General features: G+C 43.8%; 1 protein-coding gene across 3 annotated transcripts in view; it reads right to left on the bottom strand.

Annotated features, from left to right (window-relative positions):
* SEC24B (SEC24 homolog B, COPII coat complex component) overlaps window positions 1-15,235 on the bottom strand; it is a 100,359-nt gene that overhangs the window by 12,147 nt on the left and 72,977 nt on the right. For all 3 annotated transcript variants that reach the window (XM_030564570.1, XM_030564571.1, XM_030564572.1), the window contains 2 exons: window positions 11,424-11,599; window positions 9,529-9,666 (listed from right to left, as the gene is read on the bottom strand). In XM_030564570.1, the coding sequence (XP_030420430.1) occupies window positions 9,529-9,666; window positions 11,424-11,599 (314 nt within the window). The remainder of the gene's footprint in view (window positions 1-9,528; window positions 9,667-11,423; window positions 11,600-15,235) is intronic.

Here is a 15,235-nt window from a genome sequence, read left to right as displayed (position 1 = left end):
GTGCTATAGACCGCCGGGATCTGATTTGGATATGGATAGAGACCTCTTTAATGTTTTTAATAAAGTAAACACAAAGCGGAAATGTGTGATTATGGGAGACTTCAACTTCCCGGATATAGACTGGAGGACGAGTGCTTGCAAGAATAATAGGGGTCAGATTTTTCTGGATGTGATAGCGGATGGATTTCTTCATCAAGTAGTTGAAGTACCTACGAGAGGGGATGCCATTTTAGATTTGGTTTTGGTGAGCAGTGAGGACCTCGTAGAAGAAATGGTGGTAGGGGATAACCTTGGTTCGAGTGATCATGAGCTGATTCAGTTCAAACTAGATGGGAGGATAAACAAATGTAGATCTCGGATTAGGGTTTTCGATTTCTCGAGGGCTAATTTTAAAGAGTTAAGGAAATTAGTTAAGGAAGTGGATTGGACGGAGGAACTTGCGGATTTAAATGCGGAGGAGGCCTGGAATTACTTTAAGTCGCAGCTGCGGAAATTGTCGGAAGCCTGCATCCCAAGAAAGGGGAAAAAAACCATGGGCAGGAGTTGCAGGCCAAACTGGATGAGCAAGCAACTCAGAGAGGGGATTAGGAGAAAGCAGAAAGCTTACAGGGAGTGGAAGAGAGGCGGGATTAGCAAGGGAAGCTACCTTGGTGAGGTCAGAACATGTAGGGATAAAGTGAGGAAGGCTAAAAGCCGCACTGAACTGGACCTTGCAAAGGGAATCAAAACCAATAGTAAAAGGTTCTACAGCCACATAAATAAGAAGAAAACAAAGAAAGAAGAAGTGGGGCCGCTATACACTGAGGATGGAATGGAGGTTAAGGATAACCTAGGCATGGCCCAATATCTAAATAAGTACTTTGCCTCAGTTTTTAATAAGACGAGTGAGGAGTTTAGTGATGATGGAGGGATGATAAACGGGAATGTGGATATGGAGGTGGATATTACCGCATCTGAGGTAGAGGCCAAACTTGAACAGCTTGATGGGACGAAATCGGAGGGCCCGGACAATCTCCATCCGAGGATATTAAAGGAACTGGCGCGTGAAATTGCGAGCCCGTTAGCGAGAATTTTTAAGCAATCGATAAACTTGGGGGTTGTGCCGTATGACTGGAGGATTGCTAACGTAGTCCCTATTTTTAAGAAAGGGAAGAAAAGTGATCCGGGTAATTATAGGCCTGTTAGCTTGACGTCTGTAGTGTGTTTTAGGTCTTGGAAAAAATTTTAAGGGAGAAAGTAGTCAAGGACATAGAGGTCAATGGTAATTGGGACGAACTGCAACATGGATTTACTAAAGTAGATCGTGCCAAACCAATCTGATCTCCTTCTTTGAGAAGGTGACGGATTACTTAGATAAAGGAAATGCAGTAGATCTAATTTACCTTGATTTCAGTAAGGCGTTTGACATGGTTCCGCATGGGGAACTGTTAGTTAAATTGGAAAAGATGGGGATGAATATGAAAGTTGTAAGGTGGATAAGGAACTGGTTAAAGGGGAGACTCCAGCGGGTCGTCTTGAAGGGTGAACTGTCAGGCTGGAAGGAGGTTACTAGTGGAGTCCCTCAAGGATTGGTTTTGGGACCGATCTTATTTAATCTTTTTATTACCGACCTTGGCACAAAGAGCGGGAATGTGCTAATAAAGTTTGCGGATGACACGAAGTTGGGGGGTATTGCTAACACGGAGAAGGACAGGGATACTATTCAGGAAGATCTGGACCACCTTGTGAACTGGAGTAAGAGTAATAGGATGAAATACAATGGTGAAAAGTGCAAGATCATGCACTTAGGGATTAATAATAAGAATTTTAGATATACGTTGGGGACGCATCAGTTGGAAGCGACGGAGGAGGAGAAGGACCTTGGGGTATTGGTCGATAGCAAGATGACCATGAGCCACCAATGTGATACGGCTGTTAAAAAAGCAAATGCGATTTTCGGATGCATTAGGCGAGGTATTTCCAGCAAGGATAAGGAGGTGTTAGTACCGTTATATAAGGCGCTGGTGAGACCCCATCTGGAATATTGTGTGCAGTTCTGGTGTCCCATGTTCAAGAAGGATGAATTCAAACTGGAACAGGTCCAGAGACGGGCTACTAGGATGATCCGAGGAATGGAAAACCTGCCTTATGAAAAGAGACTCAAAGAGCTTGGCTTGTTTAGCCTGGCCAAAAGAAGGCTGCGGGGGGATATGCTTGCTCTATATAAATATATCAGGGGGGGTTAACGTTAGGGAGGGAGAGGAATTATTTAAGTTTAGTACTAATGTAGGCACGAGGACGAATGGGTACAAACTGGATATTAGGAAGTTTACACTTGAAATTAGACGAAGGTTTCTAACCATTAGGGGAGTGAAGTTTTGGAACAGCCTTCCGAGGGAAGTAGTGGGGGCAAAAGACTTATCTGGCTTCAAGACTAAACTTGATAAGTATATGGAGGGGATGTTATGATGGGATAGTTTAATTTGGGCAATTGATCTTGGATTATCACCAGATAAGTCTGCTCAGTGGTTTGCGGGGAGATGTTGGATGGGATGGGATGGGAACTGAGTTACTGCAGAGAATTCCTTCTTGGGTGCTGGCGGGTGAGTCTTGCCCACATGCTCAGGGTTTAGCTGATCACCATATTTGGGGTCGGGAAGGAATTTTCCTCCAGGGCGGATTGGCAGGGGCCCTGGAGGTTTTTCGCCTTCCTCTGCAGCGTGGGGCATGGGTCGCTTGCTGGTGGATTCTCTGCAGTTTGAGGTCTTCAAACCAGTTTTGAGGATTTCAATAACTCAGTCCTGGGTTAGGGGTTGTTATAAAAGTGGATGGGTAGGGTTCTGTGGCCTGCCTTGTGCAGGAGGTCAGACTAGATGATCATATTGGTCCCTTCTGACCTATGAGTCTATGAATCTGGACTGAATTATGATAATTATATTCAAAAAAATGTAGCACTGATTTAAAAAGTCCACAGAAATACAATACAACTCATTAGGTGGTCTTGTGGGATTTGTACATAAAAAGAAAATGAGAATTATAGGATGTAGCCTGGAAGAAGAAGAGCTAAAAGAGACTTCGCTGCACACAATTATGATGAGCATCAAGAAAGCTGATCCTTGAAACTCAAAGGAAATTTAAAAACAACTACAGGAAACACTGATTTAGGCAAAATGTAATCAACCTATGGTATTCATGGTTATAGAGGTCATCAAGAAACAGTATAGTCACATTTTAAAAGTTATACAATAACACTATTAACACGGTAGCTATGCAAAGCAAGACAATAAAGGAAACTAAATCTGATTCTTCAGGGCCAAATCTGTTTTCACATGTGCATGCGTCAATCGGCACAAGGACATAAGGTGATCCTCTGCAAAGATCAGGAAAGACTTTTTTCTCCAGCTTACAAGCTGACTAGGTGCATTATATTTATATATGGGCCTGTCCTGTTGTCGGTCCAAACTATCTTAAGTTTTTCCCTGCTCAAATGACTTTCTTAATGACCCATAAGCAGGAGCTGTGACCAGGGCTGGTACAAGGATGTTTTGCACCCTAGGTGAAACTTCCACCTTGCGGCCTTAGGGGCAGGGGTGAGCTGGGGCTGGGAGTTCCCCTGCATGCTGCCCCCCCCTTACTTGCTGCAGGTGGCCCTCCCCGCGCTCCCCTGACCCAGCTCCCTCCGCCTAAATGCCGACGGCGACCTGGGTGGCTGAACATCTGGCCGCTGCGGTTGCTGCCGAAGAAAATGGCGCCCCCCAAATTCTAGTGCCCTAGGTGACCGCCGAGGTCGCCTAAATGGTTGGACCGGCCCTGGCTGTGACATGTCATAAATTATGAAAACATGACATCACTATAATGAACAAAGAAAAACTGGGATTAACTGGTTTGAAAGGGTCCTCTTTTTGGCTGTTTCTAATATAGCTTAACTCTGCAAGGTTTCCTTTAAAAAAGACGGTTACTCACCTTTGTAACTGTTGTTCTTCGAGATGTGTTGCTCATATCCATTCCAGTTAGGTGTGTGCGCGCCGTGTGCATGATCGTCGGAGAAACTTTTACCCTAGCAACACTCGGCGGGTCGGCTGGGCGCACCCTGGAGTGGCACCGCTATGGCGCCTAATATATACCCCAGCCGACCCGGCCACCCTTCAGTTCCTTCTTGCCAGCTACTCCGACAGTGGGGAAGGAGGGTGGGTTTGGAATGGATATGAGCAACACATCTCGAAGAACAACAGTTACAAAGGTGAGTAACCGTCTTTTCTTCTTCAAGTGATTGCTCATATCCATTCCAGTTAAGTGATTCCCAAAGCCTTACCTAGGCGGTGGGGTTGGAGTGAGATGTGGCGGTATGAAGAACCGCTGCGCCAAAGGCTGCATCATCTCTAGATTGCTGGACGAGCGCATAGTGCGAGGTGAAGGTGTGGACCGATGACCAGGTCGCTGCACGGCATATCTCCTGGATAGGCACGCGCGCCAGGAAGGCGGTTGATGACGCTTGAGCTCTAGTAGAGTGCGCCATAAGGTGGCCCGAAGGGACATGAGCTAGGTCATAGCATGTGCGAATACATGCAGTCACCCAGGAGGAGATCCTCTGGGAAGAGACTGGCAGGCCTTTCATCCGTTCCGCGACCGCCACAAACAGTTGGGGAGACTTTCGGAACGGCTTTGTACGCTCAATGTAGAAGGCGAGTGTAGCTGCTGCTCCCGCCGAGAAGAGTGGGGCTTTGGAAAGAAGTCCGGGAGAAAGATGTCCTGGTTGGTGTGGAAGGTAGACACAACCTTAGGGAGGAACACCGGATGAGGGCGCAGCTGTATCTTGTCTTCATGGAAAACAGTGTATGAGGGGTCCACCGTGAGAGCTCTTAGTTCGGAGACCCGCCTGGCCGATGTAATGGCCACCAGAAACACTGTTTTCCACGATAGGTACAGGAGCGAGCAAGTCACTAGCGGCTCAAATGGCGGGAGCATGAGCCTGGTTAGGACCAAGTTAAGATCCCAGGTAGGGGCAGGGCGACGTACGGGGGGATAGAGACGCTCTAGGTCCCTAATGAACCGAGAGACCAAGGGGTGGGAGAACACGGAGTGGTCGCCCTCGCCTGGCCGGAAAGTGGATATGGCCGCTAAGTGCATCTTCAGAGAGGATGTCGCCAGGCCCTGCTGCTTAAGGTACCAGAGGTAGTCTAGGACCGTGGGGATCGAGGCATCCGAAGGAGTAACGCCCTGAGTTGCGCACCAGCAAGAGAAGCGTTTCCACTTTGCCAAGTACATGAAGCGGGTGGAAGGCTTCCTGCTGCTGAGGAGAACATGCTGAACCGGCGCAGAACAGCTCAACTCTGCTGCGTTCAGCCATGCAGGAGCCACGCCTTGAGGTGGAGAGCTCGCAGGTCTGGGTGACGAAGCCTGCCGTGGTCTTGTGTGATCAGGTCCGGGAGGAGAGGGAGGGGAACTGGGGTGTCTATGGACAAATCTAGCAGGGTGGTGAACCAGTGCTGTCTGGGCCACGCAGGTGCGATCAGGATCAGATGCGCTTTGTCCCTGCGGAGCTTCAACAGGTCCTTGTGAACCAGGGGAAACGGAGGGAAGGCATACCACAGGTGGTGCCTCCACGACAGGAGGAATGCGTCCATGATCGACCCCGGGGAGAGACCCTGAAAAGAGCAGAACTCCCGGCACTTCCTGTTCGAGCGGAAGGCAAACAGATCTATGCGGGGAAATCCCCACCTCCGGAAGAGTGAATGGATGACGTCCGGTCTTATTGACCACTCATGACATAGAAAGGACCGGCTGAACCGATCTGCCAAAGTGTTCCAGACCTCCGGAAGAAAGGACGCCACCAGATCTATCGACTGGGCTATACAGAAGTCCCAGAGTTGAATGGCCTCCTGACACAGGGGAGACGAGCAGGTCCCTCCTTGCTTGTTGATGTAGTACATGGCCATTGTGTTGTCTGTGAACACCGAAACACAACGGCCGTGCAGATGTTGTTGAAATGCCTGGCAGGCAAGGCGGACTGCCCTCAACTCGTGGACGTTTATATGGAGTGTTAGCTCCTGGGACGACCAAAGGCCCTGGTGTCATAAACAGATAGCTAAGGGTTAATGTCTCTTACACCTGGAAAGAAGTACCTGAAACACCTGACCAGAGGACCAATCAGGAAACCAGACTTTTTCAGATCTGGGTGGAGGGAAGTTTGTGTCTGAGTTCTTTGTCTGGTGGCTCTCTCTCTCTCGGCTATGAGAGGATCTCTGTTTCCTGCCTTTCTAATCTTTTGTTCCCAGTTGTAAGTACAAAAAGATCAGATAGTGATTTATATGGTTTTTTTTGTATTTACATGGTATAGTTCCTGGAATGTTTTGAATTGTATTCTTTTTGAATAAGGCTGTTTATTCATTTTTTTTTAAGCAATTGACCCTGTATTTGTCACCTTAATACAAAGAGACCATTTTTATGTACTTCTTTTTTCTTTTTATATAAAGCTTTCTTTTAAGACCTGTTGGATTTTTTCTTTAGTGGGGAACTTCAGGGAACTGAGTCTGCAGCTCACCAGGGAATTGGTGGGAGGAAGAAGTCAGGGGGAAATCTGTGTGTGTTAGATTTACTAGCCTGACTTTGCATTCCCTCTGGGTGAGGGGGGAAGAGAGATTAACTCTCGGTACTTCTGTTTTCGAAGGCTGGGAACGGGGAGGGTGGAATCCCTGTGTTTAGATTCACGGAGCTTGCTTCTGTCTCTCTCTCCAGGAACACCTGGAGGGGGGAAGGGAAAAGGTTTATTTCCCTCTGTTGTGAGACTCAAGGGATTTGGGTCTTGGGGTCCCCCAGGGAAGGTTTTTGGAGGGACCAGAGTGCCCCAAAATACTCTAATTTTTTGGGTTGGTGGCAGCTTTACCAGGTCCAAGCTGGTAACTAAGCTTGGAGGTTTTCATGCTATCCCCCATATTTTGGACGCTAAGGTCCAAATCTGGGACTAGGTTTATGACATGAGTGGCAGTGGTGAGACAGATACAATCCAGAACCCAGTAGGAATATTATATTTTTCTTTTCTCTGCTAAGGGCTTTTTAGCAGAGAGAAACAGTTTGGTTTTAAAAGGGAACCAGAGAGAATTTTTTTTTCCTGCTCTCTCTGGCAGTTGTGGCTTGCATATTAAGCAAGAAACTATTAAGGAGCTGTTACGGGTCTTTTGTCACACAATAGCACTCCCATTAGGAGTCAAATACCAGCCCTATATACATGCAAATGAAGTGGTTTTTCTGGTTTACTTTACATTGAAAATATTAGCTAGAGGAAGAAAGGGAAAAAGGCACTGTTGCTAGGCAGACCCCAGGAGGCAACAGAGCCTGCAGTTCAGACAATAAACACCAGAGGGCACCCCAACACAAGAAAACAGGAACCATGACTTCCAAGGAAAAAAGGGAGGCATAAGAACAATTCAAAGCTGAACACAGGCGACAACTGGAAATAAAACAAAAAGTCTGGTTTCCTGATTGGTCCTCTGGTCAGGTGTTCCAGGTACTTCTTTCCAGGTGTAAAAGACATTAACCCTTAGCTATCTGTTTATGACAGAGGGCCACTCTGCGCAGGGGGTCCTGATGGGCCCTGAGGTCTATTGGCGGGGGCCCTGATGATGAGGTCCCTGCCACAGCCTCATCCGGTGAGGAGGAGGAGGATACCCCGGGAATGAGGGGTCTTGGACGGCCTCCTGCTCCTGGGACGGTTCCTGCTCCAGCTGCCCCGGGGAGTCTGGAGAATGTGTGACTTGCTCTTCCGACTCAACTGCGGGGGGGCGGGAAATGGTGGCCTCTGGTGCCCGATGTTCTGAGGCAGCAGAGCGGGTCTGGACCAGAGGAGCATCCTGGGCTTGGTGGTACGCCCAGGGTGTCCAGAAGGACAACTGCTGAGGTCCCATGTCCTGCAGCCGAAAGTCCTGGAACACCCCCACCGGTACCTCTGTATCCCGGTCCCGGTCGTAGTAGCTGTCCGCCTGGGAGGATGCGGACGTGTGTCTGGATGGCCAAGGGGGAGCAGAAAAACCTGGAGCTGAAGTCCCGACGGATCTTAGAATATCAGGGTTGGAAGGGACCTCAGGAGGTCATCTAGTGCAACCCCCTGCTCAAAGCAGGACCAAGCCCCAGACAGATTTTTGCCCCAGATCCCTAAATGGCCCCCTCAAGGACTGAGCTCACAACCCTGGGGTTTAGCAGGCCAATGCTTGAAACCCGGTGAGCCAGGCATGAGCTCCGACGAACGTGCACGCGGCGCGCACACACCTAACTGGAATGCATATGAGCAATCACTCGAAGAAGAACATGTTGTTAGGACAATAAGAATAAAAAATAAACAAAGCAACTACTTGGTAAATATTTTGAACTGAGGATATATACCCTGGTAAACCCACAGTATGCAGAATGAAATATTTAAATTAACTTCTGCCAGTGAACAAAAATACCAGACTGTTTTAAAAATATAGTTCTGCAAGAGACAAGTGGGTTAAAATCCTTTGGCACCAGGAACTGGATTTCCCAATGAGATGTGCTGATGTGTTTCCATTAACACTAAACAGCTTAACATACAAATATGCTGACTATAGGTGTTTCAGTGTCCGTAGCAAAAGAAACAAAAAACTTGGATTGGCTTGCTTAAAGAAACTGTAAGACAGTTAATTGGGTGCGTGAAGTGCCAGAACACCTATTAATTCATACACCAGAGTAAAGTAAACTTAGCTTAGTTTAGCTTCCTTAAAGTCATTAATCAAACTCTGAAATAGCACTGGTCAAAACAGCTTGCAAGAAATTTGTCAGCTGAACTAGTCAGATTCAATGACCATATAAAAATAGTTACTATGTAATGCTCTTTAAAATACTTAAGAATATTCCCAAACAAATAAAACTTTTAAACTAGAGTTAGGGATGTAAATTCATAAATGGCAAACATTTATTGTGGCATTAGTTAATAAAATGCAGACTTTATGGTTCTGCTAGGATGGTTAACTTTGATCCTGAGTAATGCCCATTCTTTTAACTAAAAGTTCCGTTACTTACAATCACCATACCTCATCTACATTTTCACAGTCAACAAAAAACCTTAATGTTTTTGTACAAGTACTTTTAAAAGAATCCCGCTCACCTCACACGTAAACCAACATCCCATTTCATTCATACAAAATGGAAAAGCAGCTAAGTATTTATCATTCCACTATGAGCCAAATAACTTCATCCACATGTATATACAAATTAGAACTCCTCAGCATATCTACTTTATTTATCCTTCCCACACGGCTAAAAGAACATACCTCTAGTAACAGACCTAATGGATATTATCTGCTCTTCTTTATATAAACTGATGATGACAAGGTACCACAATCACTGAGACAAACCTTTGGAGGTTTTTTTTAATCTATTGTATTTTACCATGGCAAGCACAGAAGAAGTAAATATTTAAAATTACAACCAAAACTTTTAAAGGAACTGCTAGCAACACTATAGTAGGTTCAATAGATATTCTATTTTATTCAGAATTAAATAATTTATTCCATAAGAAATGGTTTCATACTGTACCTCATTGGTCAATCTGTCTATCCTGTACAAGTTGGGATGTATCATTTTCATCAGATGAACAAGAGGCTGACTCTTTATCTGGCACATGGCATATATACGATCATCCAAGCGAGTGCTAGTGCCAGTTCTAAATGCTTTCTGTAAGAAAGTACGTTGATTTAAGGCACCTTTTATGTTTTGTATTGCTTTTAAACAAAACAGAGGTAAAATGTTGGTTTGACACTGGCCAAAAAAAAAACCCGTTATGAATCTCACAGATACACAGCTGGCAAAAACTTACTTAATTTTTCAAAAGCAAATATTGGCATTAAAATATTCCAAAGTATCCAACAAATCAAGTTTAACCTGAATGGCAAATCTGATGCATTTTAAAGAGTCAAAAAAAAGAATTAGACATTTACTTGGATAATAAGATTATATCCAAATTTACAGTAGTAAGATTAACAAATAACCAAAAGTTTTGGTTGGGACATAAATCCTCATGTTTCTAGACACAAACCAGCCTCTACCAAATGAGGCTTAGAAAGACTTTCCTTGAGGACAGGGTAATCCATAAATTATCTTCTGCATGTTTTCTTGCAATTTTCTTTGAAGCAGTTGGCATTGGCCACTGTTAGAGACAGGACATTGGACTAAATGGAATGGTCTGATCCAGTAGGGTAATGCTTATGTTCAGTCAGAAGCCTCTGCAACAATAGAGTCAGACCCTGCTGGATCTGTATCTTTTCTGCTCCAACATGAATTTAAAGTATTCTAATTCTTTGGTATGTCATGTTTCTCAAATATTTCCACTGTCCTTTCTGTACCCCACTGGGCTTCTAAATGAGAAACAAATATTTTTCTGTTAATCTCCCCAACTGCTGTTACTTTTAAAGCAATGTCATGTACATGTCTTTCATATGAACTGACAGTGCTAAAAGATCCAATTTTGTTACCCTTGTTTGTTAGGCTTCCAGGGTAGCCTTAATCACTGTCCTATGTTGGTCCTGGGCTTGTGGCTATCTGTGAACCCCAAAGGAGATAAAAGCTTACAAGTCTCTGATTTGAAGAAATTCCACTTTACTATTTAATTTTAATTTTACAGAGAGACCCTTTGTTTGGAAAATGTTGTGCAGACTATGCAAGCTTTAAATATGAACATCTCTCAACTTAAGCCAAGATCTGTTGTTGGGATCAGGGCCGAAGAAAGTGCTCTGTCTACCTCCACCCTTTAAATGAGATTTTGCTTTTGTTTTAAAATGAAAAACTTTCAAAAGTAAACATTTTAAAGTGTTTGTAAACCTAGTGCAATATTAAGCATTTCTTTGAAATGAAACTCTACTTAAATACATAATGTTAACTTTCATCTTCAGTTTCTCTTTAATCACATGCGAGACTGACATCTGATGTTACCCATTTCTCTTTAGAGGTCTACGGTATTGGTCACACATGTTTGAGAGTATTTAGTTTTTTTGTTTGAAATTGAGAAAAAAGAAATAAATTGCTTCTAGATAGAATTTCAAGCAACACTGATTCAATCCCAAATTTTAGAAATGTTAACGGTTACAACATTGATTTTCTAGTTTTTGTTATGAAATGAAAATGTAAATAAAATTTATATGAAATACTGAATTTCAAAAAAGGGTGAACTGAAAATTTTAGTCAGGAACTGATGACATATCATTAGCTACATCTTTTTCATGCAAATAAATTCTTCAACAATTTATGTACAAGGATACTTTCTCCAAAAATAAAGTGGATAGCTCACAATAATTTAACAAAAGGGTCTATAACAAGAGGGGAAAGAAGCTAGACTATGAATCAATGTTTACAGCCTGCCTTAAAGCTGAAGACTTAAAGAAAAACACTGCTTTGTATTTGATGTCCAACATGAACAACAGTATATTATAGAGTACCTGTTTGAGAAGAGCCAAAACATATAAAGGAAACAGTCTGAGGGAATTTGGTGCTATCAGTGTGGATTGCTGCAGGTTTGAGGCAGTTGAGATATATGCTGACAATGAATCTACCACAGCATTCACTAAGGCATCTCTTGCATCTGAAAGACTTGATGAAACTGAGCGATCTACAGCTGCAGAATCAAAAGTAAACAAATAAATAAAAGCCTTAATTGCTGAATCTTATTAAAAGCAGTCATGAGAAATATTAAAAAAAAAAGGTATGATTCTAAGAAGTGTATTGTAAGATTTAAAAAACAGATATGCTGGTGAATTTTTAACGAGAGCAAATAAATTGCAGCTTCCTGTACGGAAAAACATCTTGGTAAGACAAAAGAAGCAGTCCAATGCAGCTACTCTCTTTGTTCGCTAGGTCCCTGTTCCTGGAGATCTACAATATTGGGGAAATAGAGAATAATTAAGAACAGAGCAATTAATCCTCGGTTATGTTCCAGCTTTGACACTGTGATAAGAAAAAGAATATTGATTAAGCAGTCCATAGAAAAAAAGAACACTCTATGCTACATGACAATGGTAAGGAAGTGGCAAACAGCTGATGGTCATTGCTTCTGGGTGAAAGGAAAAAATGAAGATGTCTGTCAAAAACAAAGTTATGACAACTGTTTCTAATAAACCATACATTAAATTTCATGCGTTGGAAGACTGCCAATGTAGGTCTCATGCCACTTTAAAAAGTGACTAATGCCAACTTCAGCAGAAGCTTCTCCCTTGATCCTCTGCAGTTTGGACAAAATGTCTTTGAATGAGAAATCTGAGAAATGTTTATCTTTTCTGTTTATTTTTAAAGGCTACCTGCACTTCAAATGCTGCTCAATATTCCCATTTACGGCATATTACAGGTCTCATTTTGTACTCAAATCTTTCATAATTCTAAAAATCATATTATACAACCAGAAAGGGTTTTAGGATCCTTATGACTCACAGCCCTTAGCCTCCTAAGGGCCTGTCTACACTTAAAGTGCAAAAGCAGCCCAGCTGTGCCAGAAAAGGCCAGACAGAGAAGCAAACTGGAGAACAGGGAGTGGAAGGACTGTGAGGGATGTTTAGGGGGAATAGGAGGGAGAAGCCGATCGCAATGCCTGGAGTGTGGAGCTGAGTTTAGCTAGCCCACAGGACAGGGGGCTTTGTAGGTCATGGCAAAACATGGGACTGCTGGGAGGTCTGCTTTTGTAGTAAGAGAAATGTTGATCTGTTTTGCTAAAGCAGCTACAGTTAAACTTTTCCTTTATTGCAATGCCAGGGCCGTAAATATGTTTTGGTTGTAGGAAGCCATCTACAAACTGAATGTGAATTTAGCATCTATAAAAGTGAAATGCTATTAGCTTCTCCCAATACAATTTATTTAGTAGACCATTAGTATGAAACACAGTACATACTAGAGCAGGGTAGTCAATAGACCAGGGGTCGGCAACCTTTCAGAAGTGGTGTGCCGAGTCTTCATTTATTCACTCTAATTTAAGGTTTCAGATGCCAGTAATACATTAACTTTTTAGAAGGTCTCTCTCTCTAAGTCTATAATATATAACTCAACTATTGTTGTATGTAAAGTAAATAAGGTTTTTAAAATGTTTAAGAAGCTTCAATTAAAATGCAGATCTTATCAGTTTAGTGCGATCCTTGCCCTTGCTCTTCCTTGCAGAGTTTTCCAGTGTCTGGCACGTATTTGGATACTTTAAGCTGCACACAGGCTTCTAAGCAATCAGAACACTGGTGGACCGGGGCCCCCGGGCCCTGAAAATTCCTGGAGCCTGGGCACCACGGGTCCATACAACTCACCACTCCTGTCTTCCTCTGCTACAGGCTTCTCATGTCACTTTGGGCCAGTCACTCAGCCTGTTTGGATATGTCTGCGCTGCTATAAACAGCCAGCAGCTGGCTCTGGCTCACAGAGCTGAAAAGAGTGATGTAGATGCTCAGGCTCTAAGATCCCAGAAAAGGTCTCGCAGCAGCTACATTGCTAATTTTAGCCCTGCAAGCCTGAGTCAGCTGACCTAGGCTGAGACTTGGTGTAGTGAGTTTTTTATCACGGTGTGGATGTCTCCTTTGTGCCTTAGTTTTCCTTCTGTACAATGGGAACAACTGCCTTGCCCCGCATGACTGCTGGGAGGCTAAGTGTCTTAAAAATAATGAATTGCTTAGATACTGCAATGATAGGGGCCAGATAAGCCAGAGAATCCAGGGACGGATGGGACCACCTGCTTGTTTAGCCTCATCTCCTGCATGTCATAAGTCATCAGCAACTGAAATTAGACCAGGAGTTACAGCCAAAGCTACAGAAGGAAGTTCAGAGTGCCACTGAAAATCAGCTTGCGTGCCATAGGTTGCTGACCCCTGCAATAGATGGACTGTGGCCAAATCCAAACTACCAGACACTTTTGAACAGACCCCAAAATCTATTTACTTACTATTATTGTTATTTTTTTAAAATGATTTTCCCTGGAGCATGGACCTTGACAAGAAATGTGGATCTCAACAAAAAACACACGCACACAAAAAAAAAACCTGACTACCTTTATACTACAGGGTCACACTTGGTTTCCTCTGTAGGCCAAGCTATATACCCCACAGTGAGAGAGAGCAGCATATGAAGCTGCTACCTGCAACGTGCAGATAGCAGCATGGGATGCCTTCTACAATTTGGTATAGTGAGGGGCAATGAGAACTGGAGGGAAGCAGAGAGGGAGTTATGGGGCTTATGGATACCTCCCCAGCCCTTGCATTGAGAGCTCCCTTGTTCTTCACACTTCAGAAACTGAACCTGGGCTCCCTCCTCCACACCCCACCCCTTTCTGGATCCCTGATTCCCCCATCGTCACTTCATCCTTCCAGCTGCTTCTGCCTCCCTCTCTGGATCCCCACTTTTCCTTCAGCATGCCGCACAAAAGCCATCTCTCCAGGGCTCTCATTTCTCTTAGACTAGGTCTACAATAGCAACCCTTCACCCATATAGGAATACCAGTATGCTATAATGGCAAAACACACCTACGGTGGATGCAGCTATACCAGCTTTGTACCAGTATAATAAAGTCATTCCTCAAAAGGAAAAAAAAAAAGCTATACGGTAAAAGTGCAGTTTTGCTGGTATAGCTGTGTCCACGCTAGGGGCTTCTGCTGCACACTTATTTGCACTCCTGACCAGAGCTATAGACTAGCGGAAGTCAGTAGTATAGACATGGTCCTAGCCTAGACTCCAGGACACAGTCAATCTCCCCAGACAGCAAGTTATGCTGCTGCTGCTGCTGACATGTATGGACAGCAGCACCAGAGATCATCATCTGTCTGCTACACCAGACAATCTGGGGGCCATGTTTTTTCTCTGAATCAATTTTTTTTTTTTTTCAATTTTCACCAATAAAAGGTTCTACTCACTGATGCCTAGAACATTCCCTGACACTCTGGAAGTGACTAAATAGTTATGTTACATACAAACATAGAAATAGCAGGAGGCAGAAAGCATTAGTTATCCAGCATCACCCTGGCAGAGTGAAGACACCAATAATAAATCTGCATACAATACATTATCATATTATAGTTTTATTATTGTTACATAGCTATAATATAGTACCATAGTACCTGATTTTCAGAAATACTAAACACCCACAAGTCCAAATGAAGTAAATGGGAAGAGATTCTCACTTCCATTCCTCAGGAAAAATGTGTGCAAACTACCAAAGTCACTGAACATTCTAATGACGCTTGCCCATGGTGGCATCAAAACAGCAGCAGCAGACACTCTGCTGGGAATGCCT

The sequence above is a fragment of the Gopherus evgoodei genome, chromosome 5 (genome assembly GCF_007399415.2).
Source record: "Gopherus evgoodei ecotype Sinaloan lineage chromosome 5, rGopEvg1_v1.p, whole genome shotgun sequence".
Classification (NCBI taxonomy): domain Eukaryota; kingdom Metazoa; phylum Chordata; order Testudines; family Testudinidae; genus Gopherus; species Gopherus evgoodei.
This window is presented reverse-complemented; position numbering and strand designations above follow the sequence as displayed.